The sequence below is a fragment of the Ranitomeya imitator genome, chromosome 5 (assembly GCF_032444005.1).
Source record: "Ranitomeya imitator isolate aRanImi1 chromosome 5, aRanImi1.pri, whole genome shotgun sequence".
Taxonomy (NCBI): domain Eukaryota; kingdom Metazoa; phylum Chordata; class Amphibia; order Anura; family Dendrobatidae; genus Ranitomeya; species Ranitomeya imitator.
In genome coordinates this window covers 49,322,565-49,335,434 of record NC_091286.1, presented here as the reverse complement: position 1 = coordinate 49,335,434, position 12,870 = coordinate 49,322,565, and the positions used below count along the sequence as shown (strand labels likewise).

Sequence of the window (12,870 nt, the reverse complement as noted above, 5' to 3'; positions counted from 1 at the left end):
TAATAAACCACAATGGGGAAAGACACGCAGGGGGGAGAGGAGTGCATAGGAGAGGATTAGATACTGACTGCTGAGCCGTGTATCTAATCCTGTCCTGTGTGATACTGTGCTGCGCCGTGTATCTAATCCTATCTTGTGTGATACTGTACACAGGACAGGATTAGCTACACAAGACTAGATTAGCTACACAGGACAGAGGTAGCAGTGGTAGATGGTATATAGAGGCAGGCAGCAGTGGTAGATGGTATATAGAGGCAGGCAGCAGTGGTAGATGGTATATAGAGGCAGGCAGCAGTGGTAGATGGTATATAGAGGCAGGCAGCAGTGGTAGATGGTATATAGAGGCAGGCAGCAGTGGTAGATGGTATATAGAGGCAGGCAGCAGTGGTAGATGGTATATAGAGGCAGGCAGCAGTCGTAGATGGTATATAGAGGCAGGCAGCAGTGGTAGATGGTATATAGAGACAGGCAGCAGTGGTAGATGGTATGCAGAGGCAGGTAGCGGTGGTATACAGAGGCAGGTAGCAGTGGTATATAGTGGCAGGTAGCAGTGGTATATAGGGGCTAGTAGCAGTGGTATATAGGAGCAGGTAGCAGTGGTATATAGGGGCTAGTAGCAGTGGTATATAGGGGCAGGTAGCAGTGGTATATAGGAGCAGGTAGCAGTGGTATATAGGGGCTAGTAGCAGTGGTATATAGGAGCAGGTAGCAGTGGTATATAGGAGCAGGTAGCAGTGGTATATAGGGGCTAGTAGCAGTGGTATATAGGGGCTAGTAGCAGTGGTATATAGGAGCAGGTAGCAGTGGTATATAGGAGCAGGTAGCAGTGGTATATAGGGGCTAGTAGCAGTGGTATATAGGGGCTAGTAGCAGTGGTATATAGGGGCTAGTAGCAGTGGTATATAGGAGCAGGTAGCAGTGGTATATAGGAGCAGGTAGCAGTGGTATATAGGGGCTAGTAGCAGTGGTATATAGGGGCTAGTAGCAGTGGTATATAGGGGCTAGTAGCAGTGGTATATAGGAGCAGGTAGCAGTGGTATATAGGAGCAGGTAGCAGTGGTATATAGGGGCTAGTAGCAGTGGTATATAGGGGCTGGTAGCAGTGGTATATAGGAGCAGGTAGCAGTGGTATATAGGAGCAGGTAGCAGTGGTATATAGGAGCAGGTAGCAGTGGTATATAGGGGCTAGTAGCAGTGGTATATAGGGGCTAGTAGCAGTGGTATATAGGGACAGGTAGCAGTGGTATATAGGGGCAGGTAGAAGATGCATAAGAAAATAATAACTCTGTACTTACCTTCAGTCCTCTTCCAGGAAGTGCTGAGTCATGGTCAGGGCAGAGCAGTGTGACGATCTCCCTGCTCTGCTCTGAACAGGTCGGCAGTGAGCAGTGATTGCAGCCTGTGCTGTAATACTAAGTACAGGCTGCAATCACAGCTCCTGGCTGCAGATACTCACCCCGGACCTCGCTCCCAGCAGCAGCTTCTCCCTGGCAGCTCCTGCTATGATCGCACGCACTGAGCTGTGTGTGCGATGACAGAGGAAAAAACCAAAATGGCCGCGATCTCCTCTCACAGCTGTGACGTAGCAGCCCAGTGGGCGTGCCCAAGTCACAGCTGTGAGAGGCAGGAGAAGCGGTCGGAGCCCGACTGTTGGCTCCTATGCCCATGGCTGCCGTAAGTGAGGTGTGCAAGTGTCGTGCCCAGACACTTACACCCACACTAATGAAAATGGCGGCCTCCAGTGGCAAAAGTAAAAATGAATAAATAAAAAAGTATTAAAGTACTACATTTACTTTTGTATTAAAAATAATTGATTATATAATCAATAATTATTAATACAAAAACTAAAATCACGGCACCCTCCCTTTAAGTGTCACTGTGTGAAGATGCAGAGACCGTTCCAGCTGACCGGCATGGCTAGAGATGTGGGGACCTATTTTAGTGGTCCCTGCTCTTTGACCTCTGTGATCAGGCTATTCTGACCTTTCTCTTTACTGGTTTGCGCCTTCTTTGCTCTCATGAAATCTTCTCATTATGGTAGACTTGGATGCTGTAACGCCTGCTTCCTGGAGTCTGCTCCTGTGTAAAGGGTTTTATGGACGGTATATAATTTCTTTTCAGATCCCTCTGTGGATGTTCCTTTTTTAAGTGTAATTTCTTTTTACTTTACCTTTCCCAGGGTGCTTCAACGTCGACAACTGAGAACTTTGGCCATAGAGCAAAACGTGCAAGAGTATCTGGGAAATCCCAAGATTTGCCTGGTAAGACTGTTTCCCTATTTTATGTTTTCATTGTTTTGTAGAGCAGTGACCTCTGTTTTTATTTGACCACAAAGGGGCATCTGGTGTTGTGCACTTAGTCAGGAGGAGACCGGCGTCACTGACTCCTTCACATCTGCACACACCTGTCTCAGTGTGTTCACGATTCCTGCTGAGCATGCAGACTCCCTGGCAGATGTGTGGAGATGGTGGTTGCGTCTCCACACTTTTTATTTTTATGTATCGGACAGATTCTGGCTGATAAACAACTTTTCAACTACACCAACAGGAAACATTTTAAGAGTAGGCATGAACCAATAGTCGGATCCCTCCTTTTTCTGCTTACTGAATAGCTGCCTCGATAACACGGATACCTGGAGCGCTTCTGATAATTGATGTCCGGCAGCTTCATGTGTCGCGGCCGTGTGCCATTCACAGCACCCAGGCTCTCCATGCATGTGTTGTGACTGTCACACAGCTGTGGTGCCGGACACCTGATTATCGGGAGCGATCTGGGTTCCCGCTGCAGGGAGCCGACGATATTCGCTCATGTCTACCCAAGAGTGAAGACAGATCTGCGTCCCATCCATAGACGTCCTTACCACAGATCACAGCAATATCTATTGTCATTTTATTGGAAAGATCACAACCTCCACGTACCAACCATGACAAGAGGTTTCCTAATGTGAAGACTGCTGTAGAGCTGGAAGCTGGAGATAAAGTAGTTGTTTTGTCATAATCATCTCTTTGAAGACTGTAGATCTTGTCCAGGGCTGGATTGCAGCTGAAATTTGGTCTCTGCATTTAAAAACTCACAAGCCCCGGCTGATCCTTTAGAGCCACTTGGGCATCTCAATGAATCCGTTATAGCCCTTCCTATTGTGACAGTAGTGTTAAATGTAATTCCAAAACTCCTTCATAGCCTCTTCTCCTGATCAACCACTTTGGGACCACCCATAGACTATAATCATCCAGGTGGTCCACTTTCTAGTCTGCAGTGCACGATATTGACTATTGGTAAACCACTGTAGCATGAACTCTGCAATACAAGAGACATTATACCGCCAGACCTTTATCCACATGTTCAGTAGCAACTGAAAAATACCGCCATACTGATTAACCAAAACCATTGTATGAAGTCCAATAATGCCGCCACACTGTGACCATGGTATGGCTTCTACACCAGTCCACTGCGCGCACAGGTGGGCATAATGAATGTGTATACGCTAACGCACAGGTGGCATCTTTTCTTCTCCGTTCTGCCCAGACTTCTGACCTCTAGTTCATTTCATGATACTGCTGTGCAGAATGCAACACTTGGACGTCTCTGGGTCATAACTTTCCCAGCATGCTCCATACTATTCTCCACCGCTATACAAACTCCATACTGCTATAACCATCCATAGTGCCGAAGACGGATCAGATGGCTCCCTCTGTGCCCTCACAGTACTGCTGCTTGTTTCACATCATATGGTCTCCACATACTTATCGTGCCCCCACACCACACATTGAGCCTCTGTGCCCTGGCAATAATAATATAATAATCTTTTATTTGCGCTGTTGTCACAATGAGGGATACTGCACCCCTCCTCATTGCAGTCTCTGCTCCGCATAGGCGGCATCATGGAGTGATGACATGGCACCCTTTATATCCCCCACCTTGGTCATAAATATTGAGACTCCTTCCCCCTGTTCTGCAAGTTATCACCTTACCTGGATGAAGAATTACCATTTTGGGAATAGCCTGTGAATGTATAGGCACATATAGAACCTGCGGCAGGCGCCTTGTACTGCGTCATGTTAGTTGTTCTCCACATACAGAATAAGCTTTGTAATATGGAGCCTGATGGAGCATGCCGTGTTTTGGTTTTATTCCAAGTGATTTACTATTTGGTTCCTGCAATTGTCGTCTTTCATTGGATGCTATGACTTTGTGGGTAACTTGTGTATAAAGTGAATTATTGACTCGGTTTCCATCCAATACTCCTTGCAGCTGCGCCAGCAGAACAATATCTTCAAGAGAAGCTGCCGGATGAGGTGGTATTGAAGATCTTCTCGTACCTCCTGGAGCAGGACCTCTGCCGAGCAGCTTGTGTCTGCAAGCGCTTTAGTGAACTCGCTAATGATCCTATTTTATGGTAAGTTTAGGAGCAAAATGATGGCAACCTGGAGAAGTGCGTCCTGTGATTCTGGCACTGTGTGGCGTATACACTCAGGTGGTATATTCCCGACAGTGCTGCAGTCAGGGTGGGGCCTAGGCAGCTTTCAGTCATGGGAATACGCATCTGTTGTATTTCTTTTTGTCACTGCAAACACCAAAGTGCAGTCTGTTATCTGCAGGTCCACAATGGCAAGATAAATGCCCTTACACCAGTGTTCCCCTACTCTGGTCCTCAAGAGCCACCAACAGGTCATGTTTTCAGGATTTCCTTAGTATTGCACAGGTGATTGAATGCTTGCCTGTCCAGGTGATGCAATTATCACCTGTGCAATACTAGGGAAATCCTGAAAACATGACCTGTTGGTGGCTCTTGAGGACTGGAGTTGGGGAACACTGCCCTAAGAGAACCCTTTTTTGTCTTTGTTCGGTAAATGGGGTTTGGGAGAGATATTCCAAAGTATATGTTGATGAGCACTGCCAAACAGTGTGCACTCTGCCTTATAGTTGGGAGTAGCAAACACCTTGGTGGAACCGGTCTGAAGTATTTATTCAGGTCCCCAAACCATCACCAACCTATTATCCAGGGCACTATCGGGTTAACAATTGTCTTCCTGGCTGCTGCCATCCTGTCATCAGGTTTCCCATTATTAAACTGTTCCTCCTAATAACGATCCTAGCGATCCTCTACCATTAGGCATACCGCTGACATTATCCTTGTGCGTCGATAGGTGCCCAACAGTCCCGTAGGCATGCATGGACCAACCTCACTGCCTGCTCGGAGCTCGCTTACCAGTCTTCTGCCTCTGGGCATGGGTTAGTGAGCTCACGGCACACTACTAATTTTGGTTGTGCACGCTCATCAGACCGCTCATTACCAGTACAGAGAGAAGTGAATAAGGATCTATCAGGGGTATGCCCGGCTCCAGGGGTGGAACAGATCGCTAGTCCTAAAAGAACATAGAGGAGACTAGTCTGGCTGCACCCTGGCCGGCTCTTCCCAGCGTCACTGCAGATTGACCGTTCTTTCCCTCTCGTGTACATAGAGAGCCATCATTGAATCATCTAGTGCTATGCTAGGAGAAGCCGACCAGCAGTGGAGCCAGACTAGTCCATCTCTGGTCATGAAGCTCGGCCAGATCTTAAGTGTCTTCTCTAAAACATTGGCTCATTTCACAGAATATACCTGGCTGCAATCGTACAGTTGGGGTGGCTTGAATTAGGAGGCACATTAAGTGCAGGCCACAGTTTTTTTTTTTTTTTTATATAGGGGTTGTCCACTACCGACAACTTCCTTCTCAATTGTTCTATTCACCGTTGTAGAATAAACTCTGCCTGTACTCTCCTGCAGTGCTGGCACCGTTCCAGCAATGTCGCTGCTTGTTGTTCCTGGGGGTCCGTGACGTCACGTTCAGGTGTGCAGCCAAACTGTGGCCAATTCAGTCTCACTATAGTCTAACGATAATCCAGAAGGGAGAGCTGCCGATTCTTTCCAACCTCCTCCGAATGTCTGTTATCCATGAAGAAAGTGAGCATGAAGCGACCACTGTTGGCGGCAGGGCTCGTGTAGCATAAAGTCACGGGAGTGCAGGTGCACATCCTTATAATGGCACCTGCACTGCAGCGGAGTACAGACTGTTTTCATTTTAGAGGGGGGTAATAGCAATTGAGAAGGGGTTTTTGAGAAGTGGACACCCCCCCTTATAACTGGGGGAGTCCTAATGACTGGTTCCCTTTCAGGAGTAAAGTGCGCAGAGCCCATCCTCGCTAAGATCACGCTGGTCAGTGCTTCACCTGACGTCATACACTTAATATTGAAATGTCGTGGCGTCACGGAAATCACACGATTGATAGGAAAACAAACAAGTCACCTGATGAAAAAATGGAAACCTTTGGAAAACCTCAATTTATTCAGTATAGAGTATGAGCACCACGTGCAGAAATCCCCACTCTTTACCACCATGGCTTCCATCTCTGAGGTTATTAATGGTTGTCTGAGGTTCTTCCTCGCTGAACGCACCAGGACACGCGCTGCCTTGTGTTATGTCGACAAACTGCTCCTGGGACAATTTGGAGAAATGGCCGTAGCACGGTTCCCATGGCTGAGCTGTTAGTGTACCTGAAATGAAGGCTACATAGGTCCAGCTACCCCTAATAATGGGGCCTGCAGCATCTCCAAACTTGTCTCCCATGTAGCACATCTGAAGTCATTGGTTGGCGATTACAATCCAAGCTGCCAGCAGCGGATCTTGATGATTTGTCCAAGCACAATCTGTGTGGCAGAACCTTCCTCAGACAACTGTTACCCGCACTTACAGCCTGTGCAGCTATCAATGAGGCTATTTCTGCATGTGGCGCTCAAACTGGATAAATTAAGTTGTTTTTTTTTTTCACCATGTGAATTTAATTAACATGTCTCTATTCTGTGATTTCAATAATTCCACTACTCCGCTTCCACTATATATGCCTCCCAAAATCTTTCAAAGTTCTCCCACGCTGTATGTTCATTCTGGCCGTCCGGTCCAATGGGCGTTCATTCTGGGGTCGGTACCCCTCCCCCGGCTGCTGCTCGCTGTCCTCCTGCTTTGATTGACGGGCAAAATCCCACGCCTGCCCAGACAAATCGCCGATTCTCGCCTGCACACTGTTCTCTGCCCTACTGCAGGTAGAGCTGAAGAACAATTAGTGCGCATGCTCTGGTACATGTCTTTCCGTCTCATGTACCCAAACTATTTTGCTACCATTGCTGTGCTCATGCTCACTGATGTTTTCGGCTCTGCCCGCAGTAGGGCACAGCACAGTGCGCAGGCACAAGCCGGCGATTTCTCTGCACAGGCGTTTGATTTCCCCAGGCTATGTGGAAGACGCAAAGGGCGCCAGCCACGTCTATGAAAGTATGAGGCGATCAACAGCCGGGAGGAGGGGTAGCGTCCAGAATGGTTCCCCCCGGACCGACAGGATTAACATACAGTGTGGGTGAACTCTTAAAGTTTTTTGGTGGGGTTATAAAACCATTTATGCACTGCAGAACAGACGCTGGATAGTTTTAGTTGATACAGGACTTTTTCTGATCGAGCAATAAATGTCCATGTGATAAATTTGTGTAGCGCTGTTAGGTGTTTGTGTATTTACTGCAGGGCAGAAGTGTCTCGTGGTTGCTCTGTCTTTCTGCACCTGAGTGATACATGAGCAGATGATCCTTGTGTTTTTCTAGCATATTTGCCTAAGGATCTCTATTTTAAGTAGGCAAACTCTTAGCAGAGCAGCGACAGCTCAGTGGGTAAACCTTAGTGTGACGCTGTATACATACACCCATGGGCGCACACATTGCACCAACTGCTGTAATGAGACTTTTGGGGGCTCGTAGTAATGCAGGAATTGTATTTTCAGGAAACGATTATATATGGAGGTGTTTGAATATACACGCCCTATGATGCACCCCGAACCTGGCAAATTCTATCAGATTAACCCTGAGGAATATGAGCATCCAAACCCGTGGAAGGAGAGTTTCCAGCAACTGGTATGTCTGTGTACGATAATGCTGGTGTGCGTGAAGGCACCGGTGTAGTCCTGACTATGGGGTCTTCATTCCATCATGCTGTATCTTCCCATAGCCTTCACAGATGTCACTCCTCCCTAGTCCAGAAGTCATTATGTACATCTGGGGTAGTGCAGATCGCTCTACTTGTTTCAGGCTAGATTCCCACGACCGTAGAGGCCTATTTTATGATCCATGTTACGGCCACAGATCTTGATCTGACCGCACCTCTCCTTACCCTGACGTACCAGGCTGTTGGTTCAGACCTACCAGGCTGTTGGTTCAGACGTACCAGGCTGTTGGTTCAGACGTACCAGGCTGTTGGTTCAGACGTACCAGGCTGTTGGTTCAGACGTACCAGGCTGTTGGTTCAGACGTACCAGGCTGTTGGTTCAGACGTACCAGGCTGTTGGTTCAGACCTACCAGGCTGTTGGTTCAGACCTACCAGGCTGTTGGTTCAGACCTACCAGGCTGTTGGTTCAGACCTACCAGGCTGTTGGTTCAGACCTACCAGGCTGTTGGTTCAGACCTACCAGGCTGTTGGTTCAGACCTACCAGGCTGTTGGTTCAGACCTACCAGGCTGTTGGTTCAGACCTACCAGGCTGTTGGTTCAGACCTACCAGGCTGTTGGTTCAGACCTACCAGGCTGTTGGTTCAGACCTACCAGGCTGTTGGTTCAGACCTACCAGGCTGTTGGTTCAGACCTACCAGGCTGTTGGTTCAGACCTACCAGGCTGTTGGTTCAGACCTACCAGGCTGTTGGTTCAGACCTACCAGGCTGTTGGTTCAGACCTACCAGGCTGTTGGTTCAGACCTACCAGGCTGTTGGTTCAGACCTACCAGGCTGTTGGTTCAGACCTACCAGGCTGTTGGTTCAGACCTACCAGGCTGTTGGTTCAGACCTACCAGGCTGTTGGTTCAGACCTACCAGGCTGTTGGTTCAGACCTACCAGGCTGTTGGTTCAGACCTACCAGGCTGTTGGTTCAGACCTACCAGGCTGTTGGTTCAGACCTACCAGGCTGTTGGTTCAGACCTACCAGGCTGTTGGTTCAGACCTACCAGGCTGTTGGTTCAGACCTACCAGGCTGTTGGTTCAGACCTACCAGGCTGTTGGTTCAGACCTACCAGGCTGTTGGTTCAGACCTACCAGGCTGTTGGTTCAGACCTACCAGGCTGTTGGTTCAGACCTACCAGGCTGTTGGTTCAGACCTACCAGGCTGTTGGTTCAGACCTACCAGGCTGTTGGTTCAGACCTACCAGGCTGTTGGTTCAGACCTACCAGGCTGTTGGTTCAGACCTACCAGGCTGTTGGTTCAGACCTACCAGGCTGTTGGTTCAGACCTACCAGGCTGTTGGTTCAGCTGAACTGAAGACCATGGTTGGGCCTGGAATTGCCATCACTTTTCTATTGTGTGAATTTAGCTTTACACTAAGGATTTTGGTGGGAAACTGGTGTGTATACAAGGACCCCATTGTTTTTCAATTAAAATATTTTTTTGCACCTAATTTGATTTAAATCACTCAGTTAGCATTTGTCTTAATTGATTGACATAGATCAATGATCAGTGATTTCAATAGGATGCCAAAGACAAGTGATCTGAGATTGTGATTCCTTTCTGGCCAGGATCTGATTATATGTAGAGACTAATTCACACTTCCCAAAAGTTGCAGTGCATTTATTTAAAGGGTTGGTCCTGATCATCTTCCTCATTAAGTGGTAAGAGGGACAGGGGACATCGCTTCTGATTCCCACGGGGACGTGTGCCGATTCATCCAGAAGTGAGCAGAGCAAGACACTCTTAATTCTTATTCTGCTAGAAAACCCCCCACATGTCAGATACTCTGCAGAGAATATGCAGCACATTACACCGGCACCGTGGTACTGTAACGCGCCCGATGAGGTGGTATGAAATTTCATCCACATATTGCAGAATTGAACGGGCACTGCTGACTGTAAATATGCAGCGCGTCCAGTTATGCTGGAAAGTTTCAACATGTAAAAAAAGCCGACAGCACTTCAATATAGGAATGCATGACCCAGATCCAATTGGAAAATAAGTGGTCAAAAAACAAAGTAACAGCATCCAGTCCAGGTGAAAAAGAGAAATCTTTATTCCACCAAGATACAACGTTTCAACCAGTATTGGTCTATATCAAGCATGAGCACATTGTATCATGGCGGAATAAAGATTTTTTTTTTTTTTTTCCCTTTTTCACCTGGACTGGATGCTGTTCCTTTGTTTTTTGATGCTGGAAAGTTTCATCACAAAAGTATACTGTGACTTAACGGCATATTTTATCTGTAACAAGAAACCTCACAAAAGGCTGCAGACTTTACTGCCGCAGAAACTCTGTATCATACCCATCCTTAGGACGGACGGGATTCACATAAAACGTAGGACCCCGATTCATCAAGAGTAAGAAGCCAAATTCATGAAGAGGTGTGCGCCACCGCCAGAAATGTAGTATAGTCAGACTGGCATTCCCTTCTGTCGTAACGTTTCCACGCTATGTGGCGTGCATTGTGGGGAACTTGTTGGACGTACTTTGTTTGCCTCCTGAGTTTTGCTCGCTTTTTACCAAAAGTTAGACGGGGCTTATACAATAGCTTAAAAATATTGCAACTTCGATTTGTGCAAAAATAAAAAATTGCACTCTCAGAAAATGCACGTTATCTGTTCAGGGCCGCTGGGCACACATACTTGGTAACTCTGCTCCATCGCCCTAGATTTCTTGTGCATGGGCGGTGGAGTGATTCCTGTGATTGTACATGTCAGCACTAAGCGCGGCCTTTACTCTCTGGCACTGGATACATTAAATGGAGAAACAAGGGAAGGGGTTGGTGTAAAATCAAAAACCTTAATCCGGAGTAATCTGCTTATTTTAATGTTTTAATGCCCCTCTACTCTTGCTGGTGTATCTGCAATATTTTTACATTGATTGTAAGTGATTTTTTTTTAAATGTAATTTTGGACTCTTGTAAGATGACTAAAGTGTGTATTTCCCTTACAGTATAAAGGAGCACATGTTAAACCAGGTTTTGCGGAACATTTTTACAGCAACCCGACTAGATATAAAGGCAGGGAAAATATGTTGGTGAGTATCTGCCTGTGTGTACAGAAGTCGGGCATGTATGATCGGTCAGTGATGTATATTTTTTTCCCCTTTCTTGATCAGTATTACGACACCATTGAAGATGCTTTGGGTGGGGTGCAGGAAGCTCACTTTGATGGGCTCATTTTTGTCCATTCTGGCATCTACACAGATGAATGGATCTACATAGAGTCTCCAATTACGATGATCGGTGCAGGTAATGCTACGTTGGTAATCTTTACGTATGTCACCGCCGACTTTACGGACCCTGCAGGGCGGCACACAGTCTGTTCCAAAGACACAAATATGTGGCCCCCTCAAGGTTCTGTAATCTTCCCAAGAAGCACTTTCTATCTGTGTAATAGGCCAAGCAATAGTGCCACAATTCTGTTTTCTTAGATGTGTGCAAGCTGTGAGTTTACCGTGCTAGCTTACACCTTGAGCCAAACTTGGTCATCTTAAATTAGCTGAGAGGAGCTCGGCAGATGTAACATGGGAGCTTTAAGCTCTCCCATTCGGCCAAGCTCTGACTGATTCTCAGATAACTCATTCTGCAGCACTATGCATTCAATAGTCTCCTGTGCTGAACTGCATATTGCAAAAATTTCTAATCACCCAAATTTTTTAAAACATTATTTTTAGACCAAAATATATATATATTTTTTGTCCCTACAGCTCCAGGAAAAGTTGCGGACAAAGTGATAATTGAAAACACTAGAGACTCCACGTTTGTGTTCATGGAAGGATCAGAAGATGCCTATGTTGGGTATATGACCATCAGGGTAAGATTTAGATGACTTGATTAGTATCTGCCACAGAAAGCAATAACTCATATTCCCCCTTAGAAAGTCCCTACCGCTAGACACGCTGTCCCCAATTTTTTCACCTCCTACTTGCCTCTCGTCCCTTAGTTTAATTCCCTTAGCGACATCTGCCGCACGTGTATGGCGGGTGTGCGCACTATCTGCATGGAGCAAATTCTTGTTGCTGTGTACAGCACAGGAGCCGGGAAAGTAACATCTGCACTTAGATGCCACGTCAAAGGAGCCTGTCAGCCGGCTCATGGAGCCTGAGCAGCGGGGCATGCATCGGATATGTACAGTGGGGCAAAAAAGTATTTAGTCAGTCAGCAATAGTGCAAGTTCCACCACTTAAAAAGATGAGAGGCGTCTGTAATTTACATCATAGGTAGACGTCAACTATGGGAGACAAACTGAGAAAAAAAAATCCAGAAAATCACATTGTCTGTTTTTTTAACATTTTATTTGCATATTATGGTGGAAAATAAGTATTTGGTCAGAAACAAACAATCAAGATTTCTGGCTCTCACACACCTGTAACTTCTTCTTTAAGAGTCTCCTCTTTCCTCCACTCATTACCTGCAGTAATGGCACCTGTTTAAACTTGTTATCAGTATAAAAAGACAACTGTGCACACCCTCAAACAGTCTGACTCCAAACTCCACTATGGTGAAGACCAAAGAGCTGTCAAAGGACACCAGAAACAAAATTGTAGCCCTGCACCAGGCTGGGAAGACTGAATCTGCAATAGTCAACCAGCTTGGAGTGAAGAAATCAACAGTGGGAGCAATAATTAGAAAATGGAAGACATACAAGACCACTGATAATCTCCCTCGATCTGGGGCTCCACGCAAAATCCCACCCCGTGGGGTCAGAATGATCACAAGAACGGTGAGCAAAAATCCCAGAACCACGCGGGGGGACCTAGTGAATGAACTGCAGAGAGCTGGGGCCAATGTAACAAGGCCTACCATAAGTAACACACAACGCCACCATGGACTCAGATCCTGCAGTGCCTGA

At 46.7% G+C, this 12,870-nt stretch overlaps 1 protein-coding gene across 3 annotated transcripts in view; it reads left to right on the top strand.

Annotated features, from left to right (window-relative positions):
* The window catches only part of FBXO11 (F-box protein 11), a 108,435-nt gene that overhangs the window by 64,350 nt on the left and 31,215 nt on the right, over positions 1 to 12,870 (top strand). For all 3 annotated transcript variants that reach the window (XR_011321906.1, XM_069768648.1, XM_069768649.1), the window contains exons 3-8: positions 2,180 to 2,261; positions 4,252 to 4,396; positions 7,807 to 7,936; positions 10,970 to 11,053; positions 11,135 to 11,267; positions 11,726 to 11,832. Coding sequence is in view for 2 of the 3 variants with exons in the window: in XM_069768648.1 (XP_069624749.1) it covers positions 2,180 to 2,261; positions 4,252 to 4,396; positions 7,807 to 7,936; positions 10,970 to 11,053; positions 11,135 to 11,267; positions 11,726 to 11,832 (681 nt within the window). In the remaining variant the exon portion in view is untranslated. The remainder of the gene's footprint in view (positions 1 to 2,179; positions 2,262 to 4,251; positions 4,397 to 7,806; positions 7,937 to 10,969; positions 11,054 to 11,134; positions 11,268 to 11,725; positions 11,833 to 12,870) is intronic.